The sequence below is a fragment of the Salvelinus namaycush genome, chromosome 34 (genome assembly GCF_016432855.1).
Source record: "Salvelinus namaycush isolate Seneca chromosome 34, SaNama_1.0, whole genome shotgun sequence".
NCBI classification, from domain to species: Eukaryota; Metazoa; Chordata; class Actinopteri; order Salmoniformes; family Salmonidae; genus Salvelinus; species Salvelinus namaycush.
In genome coordinates, this window is record NC_052340.1 from 40,255,993 (window position 1) to 40,271,040 (window position 15,048).

A 15,048-nucleotide genomic window follows, 5' to 3' on the forward strand; every position below is an offset into this window, starting at 1 on the left:
ATAGTGTGAGGGGTGGTTGTGTTGTGGTCCATCTACGGTCAATAGCGTGAGGGGTGGTTGTGTTGTGGTCCATCTACGGTCAATAGCATGAGGGGTGGTTGTGTTGTGGTCCATCCGTACCGGTCGCGGCAAGCTGAGGTTGGCTCCATACCAGTGGAACAGTGCCCTCCACACAGGCTCTGGTACCGTCTCAAAGTCCCTGCCCGCCACCAGCTGTAAGGACTGCTTCAGCCGGCCTCCCTCCATGGTCAATGAGGGGGCCTGGGGGAACAGGAGAGAGACAGGGGGTCAGAGGAGGACACAGATAAAACACTCCTCCATTACTGATGATGGATATACACAGGCCATGTCTAATGTCTGGCCGTATCGTCACAGAGAGAGCGAGACAGAGAGAGCTAGAGACACAGACAGACAGACAGACAGACAGACAGACAGACAGACAGACAGACAGACAGACAGACAGACAGACACAGACAGACAGACAGACAGAGAGAGCTAGAGACAGACAGACACAGACAGAGAGAGCTAGAGACAGACAGAGACAGACAGACAGAGACAGACAGAGACAGAGAGAGCTAGAGACAGACAGAGACAGAGAGAGCTAGAGACAGACAGACAGAGACAGACAGACAGAGAGAGCTAGAGACAGACAGAGACAGAGACAGACAGACAGACGGAGACAGACGGAGACAGACAGACGGAGACAGACGGAGACAGACAGACAGACAGACAGACAGACGGAGACAGACAGACAGAGACAGACAGAGACAGACAGAGACAGACAGAGACAGACAGAGACAGACAGAGACAGACAGAGACAGACAGAGACAGACAGAGACAGACAGAGACAGACAGACAGACAGACAGACAGGAGACAGACAGGAGACAGACAGGAGACAGACAGGAGACAGACAGGAGACAGACAGGAGACAGACAGGAGACAGACAGACAGACAGGAGACAGACAGACAGTTGGATGGAATAAAAACATTTTCTCCTTGAACTTAAATCAACAACTTGATGTTGGAAAATGTACAAGACAATGTATTAGATGTAACCACTATATAATATGGGAGGCAAACACACACCTTCATTGGGTCTGTGTTGACCAGGGGCTGGTTGTCGATGGCTCCAGGCCTCTGAGCTGCCAGATGGGACTGAGAGAGGGAGGGGATGTGGCCGTTGGCCCCAGAGAAACACTGGTTGTTGTCTGACACGTTGTGTTGCCGGGCAAAACAGATATCTGTGGCTGAGGGGCCGGCCTGGGTGGTCACCACTGAGGAGGAGGAGAAGGGGAGGGGGGGTGACGGCATCAGAGTAACACACTTTACATTCAGGTTCAAGTACAGGAACACTTTACAAAGGTTAAAGTAGTTTATTAACAGTAAATCATTAATTGATACGTAGTATATAAATACTTAATAAACAGTTATAACCCATAATCTGAGGTTGTAACATTGTGCACAGCGCTCCCTAGTGGCCAGTCTGGTCACTGACCTGTGCTGTGGGTCTCTGTGGCTTCAGAGGCGCTGGACACAGCATCAGGGGACCTCTCCTCTGAGGGGCTGGCTGGGCTGGGGACCCCCAGACCTTCACCTACCCCTGGCTCCAGGGGGGCAGGCTCGACGGTGGCAGAGGCCTGAGGATTCCTCAGAGAGGAGAGGATAGAGGGCTGATCCACCACGATGGACTTGTGGTCCTGAGGAGAGAGAGGAGAGGGAAGGATGGTCAGTAACCTTGGTTGTTGTGATTATCATATTCTTCAACTTAACAGTTAGGCTTCCCAAACGGCACCCCACTCCCTACGCAGTGCCCTTGGCACCCCACTCCCTACGCAGTGCCCTTGGCACCCCACTCCCTACGCAGTGCCCTTGGCACCCCACTCCCTACGCAGTGCCCTTGGCACCCCACTCCCTACGCAGGGCACTTGGCACCCCACTCCCTACGCAGGGCACTTGGCACCCCACTCCCTACGCAGGGCACTTGGCACCCTACTCCCTATGTAGTGCACTTGGCACCCCACTCCCTACGCAGGGCACTTGGCACCCTACTCCCTATGTAGTGCACTTGGCACCCCATTCCCGACGTAGTGCACTTGGCACCCCATTCCCTACGCAGGGCACTTGGCACCCCACTTCCTACGTAGTGCACTTGGCACCCCACTCCCTACGTAGTGCACTTGGCACCCTACTCCCTACGTAGTGCACTTGGCACCCCACTCCCTACGTAGTGCACTTGGCACCCCACTCCCTACGTAGTGCACTTGGCACCCTACTCCCTATGTAGTGCACTTGGCACCCCACTCCCTACGTAGTGCACTTGGCACCCTACTCCCTACGTAGTGCACTTGGCACCCCACTCCCTACGTAGTGCACTTGGCACCCCACTCCCTACGTAGTGCACTTGGCACCCTACTCCCTATGTAGTGCACTTGGCACCCTACTCCCTATGTAGGGCACTACTTTTGACCCTATGGGCCCTGGCGCCATTTGGGACGCAACCTTGGACTTCCACTCACATATCTGACGTAGTCTTTCCACAGCGTCCACCACTGGCTGGAGATGAGAAACCTGTTCTCACCAGGCTGAAGCCCATGTCTGCCCTCTCTGTCCAGCCACCCCCTGAACACACACACACACACACACGATTTCAGAGCTTTAAAGTGTAGAGGTGTAAAACACACGAGTTCTTCAGGAGATGTGTATACCTGATGATTTGCCCCTCCTCTTCAGGAGTAGCAGGCCGAAGGCTCAGGACAATGTGGGACACCTGCAGAAAACACACACAGAAAGTCAACTACACAACAGAGACACACACCTGGAACAAACCACAAAATGAGAGTGTGTGTGTGTGCGCGTCACTGTGTGTGTGTTCTGACCTGGAACAAACCACAAAATGAGTGTGTGTGTGTGTGTGTGTGTCACTGTGTGTGTGTGTGTGTGTGTGTGTGTGTGCGTCACTGTGTGTGTGTGACAGTGTGTGTGTGTGCGTCACTGTGTGTGTGTTCTGACCTGGAACAGCAGGTTGAGGAACTCATTGGCCAGAACGCTCTGCACACTCCATATTTGATAGTCCTCTAGGGTCAGGTGACCCAGCTGTGTGTGCGTGGGTCAAAGGTTAAATCAAAGGTTAGGGTCAAATACAAGAAGGGCTAAATGCCAGTGGACAGCAGTAACATTATGTGAATTATAGTCCCAACCACGTTACAAAACCACGTTAAAAAAAAAAAATCTATATTATTTAACTAGGCAAGTCAGTTAATAACAAATTCTTATTTACATTGACGGCCTACCGGGGAACAGTGGCCTTGTTCAGGGGCAGAACAACAGATTTTTACCTTGTCATCTCTGGGATTCGATCCAGCAACCTTTCGGTTACTGGCCCAACGCTCTAACCACTAGACTACCTGCTGCCCCATAAACACCTGCTACATTTCCTAGAAGAGTCTCACCTTGGTCGTGTCGTGCATCTTCAGGATTCCTTCCACTATGTCCGGCACGTTGGTGAGCAATTCCTGAAAACAGGACAACAAGAGTCAAAACTTGCTAAGGTAGTTTACTTATCAAACCCAACCGCCTTCAATACACTAGCCGTTTAGCCTGTAAGCAGTTCTTACAGGGAGTGTGTCTGTGTCCACCAGGCTTAGGAGTATACGGTATATATCGTATACCGGGGTATTTGGAAAAATCCATGAGATAGCGTCATAACTATTTATTTGAAGTTTTTCAATAAATGTGAATATTTGTAGCTACTTTTTTTAAAGTTAATACCCGCAGTCAACTTGTGCAACACATTAGAATATAAACCAGATTGCCTTCTTCATTTCACCGCTCACATTACGAAGCGTACCGTAGTTCCCCAGAACAGTTGAGCCAGTAACGTGTTTGTTTGTAAATAGCACAAGGGGAGAAAGTGGGAGCTGGTGAATCCATAGGGGTCTATATATACCGGCGAGTCTCTGTTGTGATGAAGTTACACTTGTATATAATTCACTACTAAATGTTTACCATCAGATAGATATCTTATTTTTGGATACCGCCAAAGCCAAGTGTCCATCAGTACTCGCGTCTGACTACCGGTACTCACGGGGAGCGCGTCTGACTACCGGTACTCACGGGGAGCGCGTCTGACTACCGGTACTCACGGGGAGCGCGTCTGACTACCGGTACTCACGGGGAGCGCGTCTGACTACCGGTACTCACAGGGAGTGTTTCTGACTACCTGTACTCACAGGGAGTGTTTCTGACTACCTGTACTCACAGGGAGTGTTTCTGACTACCTGTACTCACAGGGAGTGTTTCTGACTACCTGTACTCACAGGGAGTGTTTCTGACTACCTGTACTCACAGGGAGTGTTTCTGACTACCTGTACTCACAGGGAGTGTTTCTGACTACCTGTACTCACAGGGAGTGTTTCTGACTACCTGTACTCACAGGGAGTGTTTCTGACTACCGGTACTCACGGGGAGTGCGTCTGCCTACCGGTACTTACGGAGAGTGCGTCTGACTACCGGTACTCACGGGGAGTGTGTCTGTGCGATTGTCTTTCCACACCTCCAGGAGTGCGACCACCATTTCATGGATTTCGTCTCGAGACAGAACCCCATCCCGGTTCACATCAAAAACTTTGAAACAAACTGGGAAACGAGAGAGAGAGAAGGGAGGGTACAAATATAGTTTATAACTACAGACTCCAATAGAGCTTCAAATGATCTAACACTGATCCAGCTGATGACTAAGTCTACACGGACCAAACCTAGAGATCCTTCAAAGTCAACTCTGATAGATCTTATTTGAACAAATACACCAGAGAAATATGTTTTTTACTGGTGTCTTCGCCCCAAGACGTGAGCGACCATTGCCCAGTTGTTTGTGATGGAGATTGTGAGAAGACAAAAAAATCTAAGCTTTGTGACATCACAAAGAGGACCTTTAAAAACTTGTTTACATTTTCTTTATTTTAGTGACCTTGATTGTATTTCAGCTAATACCTGAACCTGATTTAGCTTTGAAACTCTTGGCAGATGTCTTCAATACTCTTGTAGACAATCATGCTCCCATCAAAAAATTAAGGGTTAAAAAGGTAGATTTGAATGGTAGACAAGATAATCTTGTTTCTCATGGTCTGAGAGTCTTTAGATGCATTTTGGCAAACTACAAGGGGGCTTGTCAGGTGCCTTATACTGAGGAGTGGCTTCCGTCTGGCCACTCTACCATAAAGGCCTGATTGGTGGAGTGCTGCAGAGATGGTTGTCCTTCTGGAAGGTTCTCCCATCTCCACATAGGAACTCTAGAGGGATGTCAGAGTGACCATCGGGTTCTTGGTCCCATCTTTGATCAAGGCCCTTCTCCCCTGATTGCTCAGTTTGGCTGGGTGTCCAGCTCTAGGAAGAGTCTTGGTGGTTCCAAATTTCTTCCATTTAAGAATGATGGAGGCCACTGTGTTCTTGGACCTTCAATGCTGCAGAACTGTTTTGGTACCCTTCCCCAGATCTGTGACTCGACACAATCCTGTCTCGGAGCTCATCAGACAATTCCTTCGACCTCATGGCTTGGTTTTTGCTCTGACATGCACTGTCAACTGTGGGACCTTTATATAGACAGGTGTGTGCCTTTCCAAATCATGTCCAATCAATTAAATTTACCACAGGTGGACTCCAATCAATTTGAAAAAAGATCTCAAGGATGATCAACGGAAACAGGAAGCACCTGAGCTCAATTTAGAGTTTCATAGCAAAGGGTCTGAATACTTACGCAAATAAGGTATTTCAGTTTTTCAATTTTTTAAAATAAATTTGCAAAAATGTCTAAAAACCTGTTTTCGCTTTGTCATTATCTTTTTATTTCACCAGGTAGGCCAGTTGAGAACATGGGGTAGTGTGTGTAGATTGATGAGGATTTTTCTTTTTTTGTAAGAAAATGTGGACAAAGTCAAGGGGTCTGAATACTTTCCTAATGCACTGTATAGTGTTTGTGTATTTTATATTGTATTATACAGGACAAAATAAAGGTTAAATAAAATAAAAAATAAAGCTCAGTCGCTGTTCAAGCCGCAGTTGTACCAAATATGTTCTGATAGTCATCTGTTTTTACTCATTTTACCCTTATTCAAACAGGCAAGTCAGTTTAGAACAAATTCTTATTTTCAATGGACGGCCTAGGAACAGCGGGTTAACTGCCTTGTTCAGGGGGCAGAACGACAGATTTGTACCTTGTCAGCTCTGGGATTCGATCTCGCAACCTTTCGGTTACTAGTCCAAACGCTCTAACCACTAGGCTACGCTGCAGCCCCACATTCCTCCGTGTTGTCTGCATTACTTAGATCTTCAACTGGCGTCTTAACATTCCAATATCTGCTGCCATTTCCAAGAGTGAAAATGTAATTTCAAGGCCTGATGATAATTTAGACGACAGGGTAGATGACATACTGATGACTAATTCAGAGGCAGTAGACATTAGAAGAAAAAAAATTAACATCCACAGGGGAAAAGCTCTGCTTCTCTTCCCATGCACCATAATGTGTGAAAGGAAGCCTTAGGTTAGGAAATCTCTACCTATGAGAACAGATCACACAGCGGCTCTTACATTTCTGCCGCTCGGCGACGGGCCCCCGGCAACAGGCAGACAGGCCACAGGAGATCTCCTTAAAGTCTATGTGATTGTCCCGGTTCTCATCAAAGGCATGAAACAAACCTGGAAAACAAGTTCAAAAGACAAGTTTGCTAAAATTAGCCAAGTTCTACTATTAAAATTGATCTTTGTAAAAAAGAGAAATAGCTTTGTGTGAAGGTTTAAAACAGGAGGGAACTCGTCCAACCGGATCACAAGGATGACATTTACAGTCATAAATGTTAATATAATTTATGTATTTTACATCATGAACCACAGATTGAAATGTAAAACAGATATTCTGACAGAAACATTTAAATATTCAGGATGTTTAGTTTTATAAAAAATGCTAGACATGCATAACATGACTTTTCAAAACAGAAGCCACTGCTCGTGTTGTGAGATAAATGTTTTTGTTTGAAGGAAAACACGGGGGTTTTGGCCCAGACATAGCCGCTGGGCTGGCCTTGGAGAGAGGTGTGTCTTTACACTAAAACCCGCCCACTCGAACAACTGTCGTTGTGCCTCGCTCTGGGAGCCAGTGGGAGTGAGAGGGAGCAGGAGGTCACTAAGCTGCTACTATTGCCGCCAAACTCAAAACACAGCCAACAGACAAGTGACAAAGTCACAAATAAAAAAAATGGCCAACATTCTCCTGTTCAGGTCATTGTTGACATGTTTGCCTTTATAATCAAGTTAGCCTGCTAGCTACATGCTAGCTAACGTTAGCTGCTAACCTTTGTGTGTGATCGACAATGCAGCTATAAGCAAACGTTAGCTAGCACAAAAAGACACCTCCTCTCAAGGCCAGCCCAGCCGGTATGGTTGGGCCAAAACCCCATGTTTTCCTTCAAACTATTTTTTTCTTCTCACAACACAAGCAGTGGTGCCGGGGCTTCTGTGGTCAAAAGCAATCTGGCCTTTAATGTACGTAATCCAAAACAACATGGTCCTAAACGTTGAGAGACCATCAGAAGGGCTTCTCATCCAAATAATCCATACACAATATGTACGTGTACAAAGTACGGCATTTAAACATAATTTTGTGTGTGGTTGAATGTTCATGGGTAACTGTCTGGCTGGGGGGGGGGGGGGGGGGGCACCAGGTTTACCACGTCCCCATAATATTCTACCTGGCATCACAAATACACATCAGAAACATGACATACCTTCACTTAGCGAAGCGTGAATGGGAGGAGAGACCAGCGGGACAAAGGTTTCCAAGTCAAAGCGTCCGGTCCTGGACTGGGCTTTCAGCAGCCAGTAGCTCTTCTCCAAGTCAATGATATCAGACTCTTCTACTGTAGGAAGGGAGAGGAAGAAAACACAGTTTTAAATAAATCAAAATGGCAACCAATCTAGAGTGATTTTTCTAGATTCGCTGAGCATCGTCATACTAGAACACAAGTCACATGACCTAGCAGTGCTAGTACATTAAGGAAAGGAAACAGTGTAGATTTTCACCCAGCCTCAGTTCATCTCTACAGGGGGCTACAGGGGACTGACTGCGCGGGGCTACAGGGGACTGACTGCGCGGGGCTACAGGGGACTGACTGCGCGGGGCTACAGGGGACTGACTGCGCGGGGCTACAGGGGACTGACTGCGCGGGGCTACAGGGGACTGACTGCGCGGGGCTACAGGGGACTGACTGCGCGGGGCTACAGGGGACTGACTGCGCGTGGCTACAGGGGACTGACTGCGCGTGGCTACAGGGGACTGACTGCGCGTGGCTACAGGGGACTGACTGCGCGGGGCTACAGGGGACTGACTGCGCGGGGCTACAGGGGACTGAATATGGAGCTACGCCGATGACATCATATGTTTTCATGGTTCCATTCTGACGGGCATATGGATTATGGACAGCTTTGTAACGAGCAGCACAGAGGATAGTCTTTAGTAGTAGCCTGGCCCCAGATCTTTAAGTAGGCCCCCCCCCCCCCCTCCAGATTTCCTGCTTATTTCCTGATTCCAGGAATCTTCCAAAATGGATTTCTGAAAAATCTGGGAATTCTGGTTACCCGGAATTTTGTAAACCAATCTGTAAAATGATTTAGTCTCTCCAGGTTAGTCTTGAGCTGAGACCATGACTCGTCCTAAAAGACTGTGCCATGGCTCACTAGGTGCTACTACTATAGCCGCTGTTGAGTATGAAACCTGCCAGCCAGAAAGGGGCCGGTCGACCCTGGGTTAATCCTCCCTCTCCTTTCATCACACTAATCCACAGCTAATAGGATTACCTAAGGTGTCGCTAGCTCATACTAGCACAGGCTTCACTTTCCACCACACTGTCCCATGAACCAGCCCATACATGTCAGTCAAACAGGTGTCAAATCACAAAACAAAAATCAAGACTGCATGCCTCAATGGAACCCTAAATAGTGCACTAATTTTGTAGTGCTCTAATTTAGGGAACAGGGTCATGTTTGGGATGTAGATTAACTCACATTCACTTTCTGGCTGGAGAGGAGACCAGTCCGGATTTCCATCACAAAAGCCAAGCTGGTTCCTAAGTCTCACTGCTAAGACCGACGTCCTAGTTTGCCGTCTGCATTTATAAGACTGATGGGTCAATAACACAGTGAGCCCACTGGGGGATAATGTAGCCAGGCTAGCAGTGAAAGCTGCAGATTGGGATGTACGTGTGGATTGATAGGGGCTATTTCTTTCTCCCCCCCAAGGTTTATTGCAAAAATCACTAAAGATGGAGACTTATCTCCCTAACTAGCTTTAAGCACCAGCTGTCTGAGCAGCTCACAGGTCACTGCACCTGTACATAGCCCATCTGTAAATAGCCCATCCAACTACCTCGTCCCCATACTGTATTTATTTATTTATTTATCTTGCTCCTTTGCAGCCCAGTATCTCTTCTTGCACATTCATATTCTGCACATCTATCACCCCAGTGTTTAATTGGTATTTTGTAATTACTTCGCCACCATGGCCTATTTATTGCCTTACCTCACTTATCTTACCTCATTTGCACACACTGTATATAGACTTATTTTTCTACTGTATTATTGACTGTATGTTTGTTTACTCCATGTGTAACTCTGTGTTGTTGTTTGTGTCGAACTGCTTTGCTTTATCTTGGCCAGGTGGCAGTTGTAAATGAGAACTTGTTCTCAACTTGCCTACCTGGTTAAATAAAGGTGAAATATATATTTTTTAAATCCTAGAACAGCAGGGTTCAGTTGACTCTGTGGAGAGTTCAATCGGTGTGTGTGTGTTCAATCTGAAGACCGATCGAGAAAGAGAGACGTGGAGAGGTCAAGAGGACTGATTGGAAACAAATAAGCACCAACTGCTTCAGTGGTTCAATAATATGTTTACCTCCGGCCTTCCCTGAAACATCAGACTTAAACAAATAGAGGACAGAACCTGGGGGGAGAGAGGAAGAGGGAGAGAGAGAGGAAGAGGAAGAGGAAGAGGAAGAGGAAGAGAGAGAGAGAGAGAGAGAGAGAGAGAGAGAGAGAGAGAGGAAGAGAGAGAGAGGAAGAGAGAGAGAGAGAGAGAGAGAGAGAGAGAAAGAGAGAGAAAGAGAGAGAAAGAGAGAGAGAGAGAGAGAGAGAGAGAGAGAGAGAGAGAGAGAGAGAGAAAGAGGGAGAGGGAGAGAGGAAGAGGGAGAGAGGGTATGGATACGGCATGGGGAAAGTAATAGTGGACAGATTAATAATTGAGAAGCATGGAGTGGAGTTTTGGAGGGGGGGGGGAGAGGTGTGTGTGGTGAGGCCCGCCACTGACTGACTCAATGCCCCTTTAAGTAGAACAGCTGGACAATACTAAATCCTCCATAAACAAACAAGTATGCACGTCATACGCACACACACACACACACACCAAGCAACACAAATAAAACCTAAAAAATAAATATAGGTCCTCAAAATGGTCTTTCAGAAATACACCAATATAGTCCATGTATCAATCCCAAACACCAAACAAAGCTGAACGAAAGCTATTTGTGTTGTGTTTACTGAACGCAGGCCAGCGTGGGCTAGCCCAGCAGTGATTAGTGCAGTGGTAAAGGCCTGGTAAAGACTAGCGAGGAACGCAGAGCTGCGGGGGAAGAAACACCTGCTCATCTGGTTGCTGTGTGTCATTACTCAGCCTGACACTGGTAATCTATAAAACTCTTTCTCTCTTCTATGGATCGGCTCCAGAACTAGCTAGCTCCCTGACTGGCTGGCTCCAGGACTAGCTAGCTCCCTGACTGACTGGCTCCAGGACTAGCTAGCTCCCTGACTGACTGGCTCCAGGACTAGCTAGCTCCCTGACTGGCTGGCTCCAGGACTAGCTAGCTCCCTGACTGACTGGCTCCAGGACTAGCTAGCTCCCTGACTGACTGGCTCCAGGACTAGCTAGCTCCCTGACTGACTGGCTCCAGGACTAGCTAGCTCCCTGACTGACTGGCTCCAGGACTAGCTAGCTCCCTGACTGACTGGCTCCAGGACTAGCTAGCTCCCTGACTGACTGGCTCCAGGACTAGCTAGCTCCCTGACTGACTGGCTCCAGGACTAGCTAGCTCCCTGACTGACTGGCTCCAGGACTAGCTAGCTCCCTGACTGACTGGCTCCAGGACTAGCTAGCTCCCTGACTGACTGGCTCCAGGACTAGCTAGCTCCCTGACTGACTGGCTCCAGGACTAGCTAGCTCCCTGACTGACTGGCTCCAGGACTAGCTAGCTCCCTGACTGACTGGCTCCAGGACTAGCTAGCTCCCTGACTGACTGGCTCCAGGACTAGCTAGCTCCCTGACTGACTGGCTCCAGGACTAGCTAGCTCCCTGACTGACTGGCTCCAGGACTAGCTAGCTCCCTGACTGACTGGCTCCAGGACTAGCTAGCTCCCTGACTGACTGGCTCCAGGACTAGCTAGCTCCCTGACTGACTGGCTCCAGGACTAGCTAGCTCCCTGACTGACTGGCTCCAGGACTAGCTAGCTCCCTGACTGACTGGCTCCAGGACTAGCTAGCTCCCTGACTGACTGGCTCCAGAACTAACTAGCTCGCTGACTGACTGGACATGCCTCATCCCCTTGTTAGCTAGCTCCCTGACTGACTGGACATGCCTCATCCCCTTGTTAGCTAGCTCCCTGACTATGGTCGGGAATAGGGTGCCATTTGCGACGCACCCATTAGCTTAGCACGCTAGGTTAACCGCTAGGCTAAATGGCTAACTGTCTATTTCAGGACAAGGACTCTACTGGCTGGTTTAGACTGATCTCTTTAATTGCTTGCCGTTTGATTCTGTTTAAAAAAATACAGGCTGACAGTAGTTTGTTCTTAAACAAGAGGCTACATCTCCATGACTGACTAGCCAGACATACAGAGAGAGAAATGATTTGCATTCTGCGTTTGGGACTCATGACAAGTGAGTTTATACATAAACCCTCCAATTAACACTTCTACAACCTGGAAGATAGTGAGAGGATTACCCAGTAAATACAACCACCAACTATCGGTTCATTACTAAGACACACTTGTCACTGTTGACCACTTCCTAGGCTGCCCCCCCCCCCCCCCCCAAAATGGCGCCCTATTCCCTACCAAGTCCACTTCATTAGGGAAGAGGGTACCCTTTTTGGGGGGACGCTGACCCTCAACTACAAGAGGTCCATTTGGCGTACCCAGTACCCACCTAGAGGTGCGACTCTGTCAGAGTGGCAACAGAGGTACCATACCATATTCCACCACACGTTCCCCGAGACGTGACGACGGGTACACCATAGTAGTCTCCACAGAACACACGGCTAACAGCTCGGGAAAACACAGCACGACAACTCACTCATGGCCATCCTGTTCCAATAGTATTCCATTGATATCCCAACCGACAAGAAGACTGTTTGTCCGTCATTGCGTCTGCTGTGTGTGTGTGTGTGTGTGTCCGGTCGGTGACGGTCTACATAAGTCTTAGCCAAGAGTGAGGTGGTTGTGTAGGTAGGGTATGTTCTGGAAAGTTTGTGCACACCTCACGGCCAGAGCATGCACGCACACACACACACACACACACACACACACACCTGCACTCTCTCACAGAGTTAAGAGGATAATCTGTGAGTGGGTAGAAGCAGATTACGAGCCGTCTGAAGGTAATCTCTGATTGGCAGCAAAGATCCCTCCTGCTCTCTGATTGGTCTCAGGATAGAAAGCAGCTAAGATCTTTGATTGGTCTTAGACTGACATGGTGGGATCTTTGATTGGTCCTAGACTGGCAACATGGTACGATCTTTGATTGGTCTTTGACAACATGGTAAGATCTTTGATTGGTCTTTGACAACATGGTGCGATCTTTGATTGGTCCTAGACTGGCAACATGGTGCGATCTTTGATTGGTCCTAGACTGGCAACATGGTGCGATCTTTGATTGGTCTTTGACAACATGGTGCGATCTTTGATTGGTCCTAGACTGGCAACATGGTGCGATCTTTGATTGGTCTTTGACAACATGGTAAGATCTTTGATTGGTCCTAGACTGGCAACATGGTAAGATTTTTCTTTCTAATTGACAGAAAGAGAGAAGGACTTGAAAGACAGAAAGAGAACGTGACAAATACCAAATAATATGAAATATGTGCACCGAACAAAAACGGTCAGTATAGGGTAGGGTGTTAGGCGTCAGGGCAGGGCGTTAGGCGTCAGGGCAGGGCGTTAGGCGTCAGGGCAGGGCGTTAGGCGTCAGGGCAGGGCGTTAGGCGTCAGGGCAGGGCGTTAGGCGTCAGGGCAGGGCGTTAGGCGTCAGGGCAGGGCGTTAGGCGTCAGGGCAGGGCGTTAGGCGTCAGGGCAGGGCGTTAGGCGTCAGGGCAGGGCGTTAGGCGTCAGTGTGTAAGGGGTCAGGGTAGGGCGTTAGGAGTCAGTGTGTTAGAGGGTAGGGCGTTAGGGGTCAGTGTGTTAGAGGGTAGGGCGTTAGGGGTCAGTGTGTTAGAGGGTAGGGCGTTAGGGGTCAGTGTGTTAGAGGGTAGGGCGTTAGGGGTCAGTGTGTTAGAGGGTAGGGCGTTAGGGGTCAGTGTGTTAGAGGGTAGGGCGTTAGGGGTCAGGGTAGGGCGTTATGAGTCAGTGTGTTAGAGGGTAGGGCGTTAGGGGTCAGTGTGTTAGAGGGTAGGGCGTTAGGGGTCAGTGTGTTAGGGGTCAGTGTGTAAGGGGTCAGGGTAGGGCGTTAGGGGTTAGGGGGTAGGGCGTTAGGGGGTCACTCACAGTGTGTGACTCCGGCCAGAGTCTGGTAGAAGGTGGGCGTGTCGCTGTCGTCTGTGAGGGTGACAGACACGCCTCCGGAGAGCAGCCAACGGGAGAAGGTGAACGCCTCCGTGTTCTGAAGGAGCCAGTTCCTAAAGCGCTCATAGTTGACTTTCTCCCCCTGAGACACACAAAACACATCAACAACAAAGCATTAAGTCGGCAGCTAGGTGGGTAGCTAAATACTTAAACGGGTGAGTACTTGACAAAAATAGTATTGTTGGGGAGACGGACACAGAGTAGCGTTTAGATCATAAGGTTTAACGCGGCTGCCCGCCGGCAAGCCTCTTCCACTTACCAAAACAAATCAACCGCAAGAACGAAAACGGTGAATAAAGGGGCAAACTGTGATTGGTATATGCATTTTGGGGCTTTTGGATGACATATACCCTACCCTATTGATTTGTTATTGTTTGAACTGGTGTACTGGGCCGTATGCACATCCCTCTGTAGAGCCTTGTGGTCGGAGGCCGAGCAGTTGCCATAGCAGGCAGTGATGCAACCATGTATTTCTAGTAATGGTGAACTATAAGAGAGAGGACTAGGGCTAGCTAAGACTAACCTGCTGCTGAGAGAGAGGACTAGGGCTAGCTAAGACTAACCTGCTGCTGAGAGAGAGGACTAGGGCTAGCTAAGACTAACCTGCTGCTGAGAGAGAGGACTAGGGCTAGCTAAGACTAACCTGCTGCTGAGAGAGAGGACTAGGGCTAGCTAAGACTAACCTGCTGCTGAGAGAGAGGACTAGGGCTAGCTAAGACTAACCTGCTGCTGAGAGAGAGAGGACTAGGGCTAGCTAAGACTAACCTGCTGCTGAGAGAGAGAGGACTAGGGCTAGCTAAGACTAACCTGCTGCTGAGAGAGAGAGGACTAGGGCTAGCTAAGACTAACCTGCTGCTGAGAGAGAGAGGACTAGGGCTAGCTAAGACTAACCTGCTGCTGAGAGAGAGAGAGAGTCACTACCAGAGTCACTACCAGAGTTACTTTCTATTCAAACACATGCTGCTGTTACAGAGCCTGACAGGGCGATAACAAGCTTGGTGTTATGTTAAAGGAGCGATCTGAAGTTTGCTAATGAGATTGAATTCTTGGGAGGTGTGTATTGTGTAAATACATACGTGTGTGTGTGTGTGTGTGTGTTTGTGTAGCCAATACCAGCAGTGTGTGTGGTCCAACCCCAGACTGAGTGGATGACAGAGGGTAGTGCGAATGGCCCAG

At 48.7% G+C, this 15,048-nt stretch overlaps 1 protein-coding gene across 1 annotated transcript in view; it reads right to left on the reverse strand.

Annotated features, from left to right (window-relative positions):
* Positions 1 to 15,048, reverse strand: part of LOC120028534 (ubiquitin carboxyl-terminal hydrolase 32-like) — a 75,385-nt gene that overhangs the window by 36,873 nt on the left and 23,464 nt on the right. The window contains exons 5-15 of the mRNA XM_038973725.1: positions 13,795 to 13,954; positions 7,778 to 7,909; positions 6,585 to 6,692; positions 4,521 to 4,636; positions 3,451 to 3,513; positions 3,011 to 3,094; positions 2,707 to 2,768; positions 2,518 to 2,620; positions 1,497 to 1,698; positions 1,088 to 1,275; positions 121 to 261 (exon numbers count right to left, since the gene is read on the reverse strand). Of these exons, the coding sequence (XP_038829653.1) occupies positions 121 to 261; positions 1,088 to 1,275; positions 1,497 to 1,698; positions 2,518 to 2,620; positions 2,707 to 2,768; positions 3,011 to 3,094; positions 3,451 to 3,513; positions 4,521 to 4,636; positions 6,585 to 6,692; positions 7,778 to 7,909; positions 13,795 to 13,954 (1,359 nt within the window). The remainder of the gene's footprint in view (positions 1 to 120; positions 262 to 1,087; positions 1,276 to 1,496; positions 1,699 to 2,517; positions 2,621 to 2,706; positions 2,769 to 3,010; positions 3,095 to 3,450; positions 3,514 to 4,520; positions 4,637 to 6,584; positions 6,693 to 7,777; positions 7,910 to 13,794; positions 13,955 to 15,048) is intronic.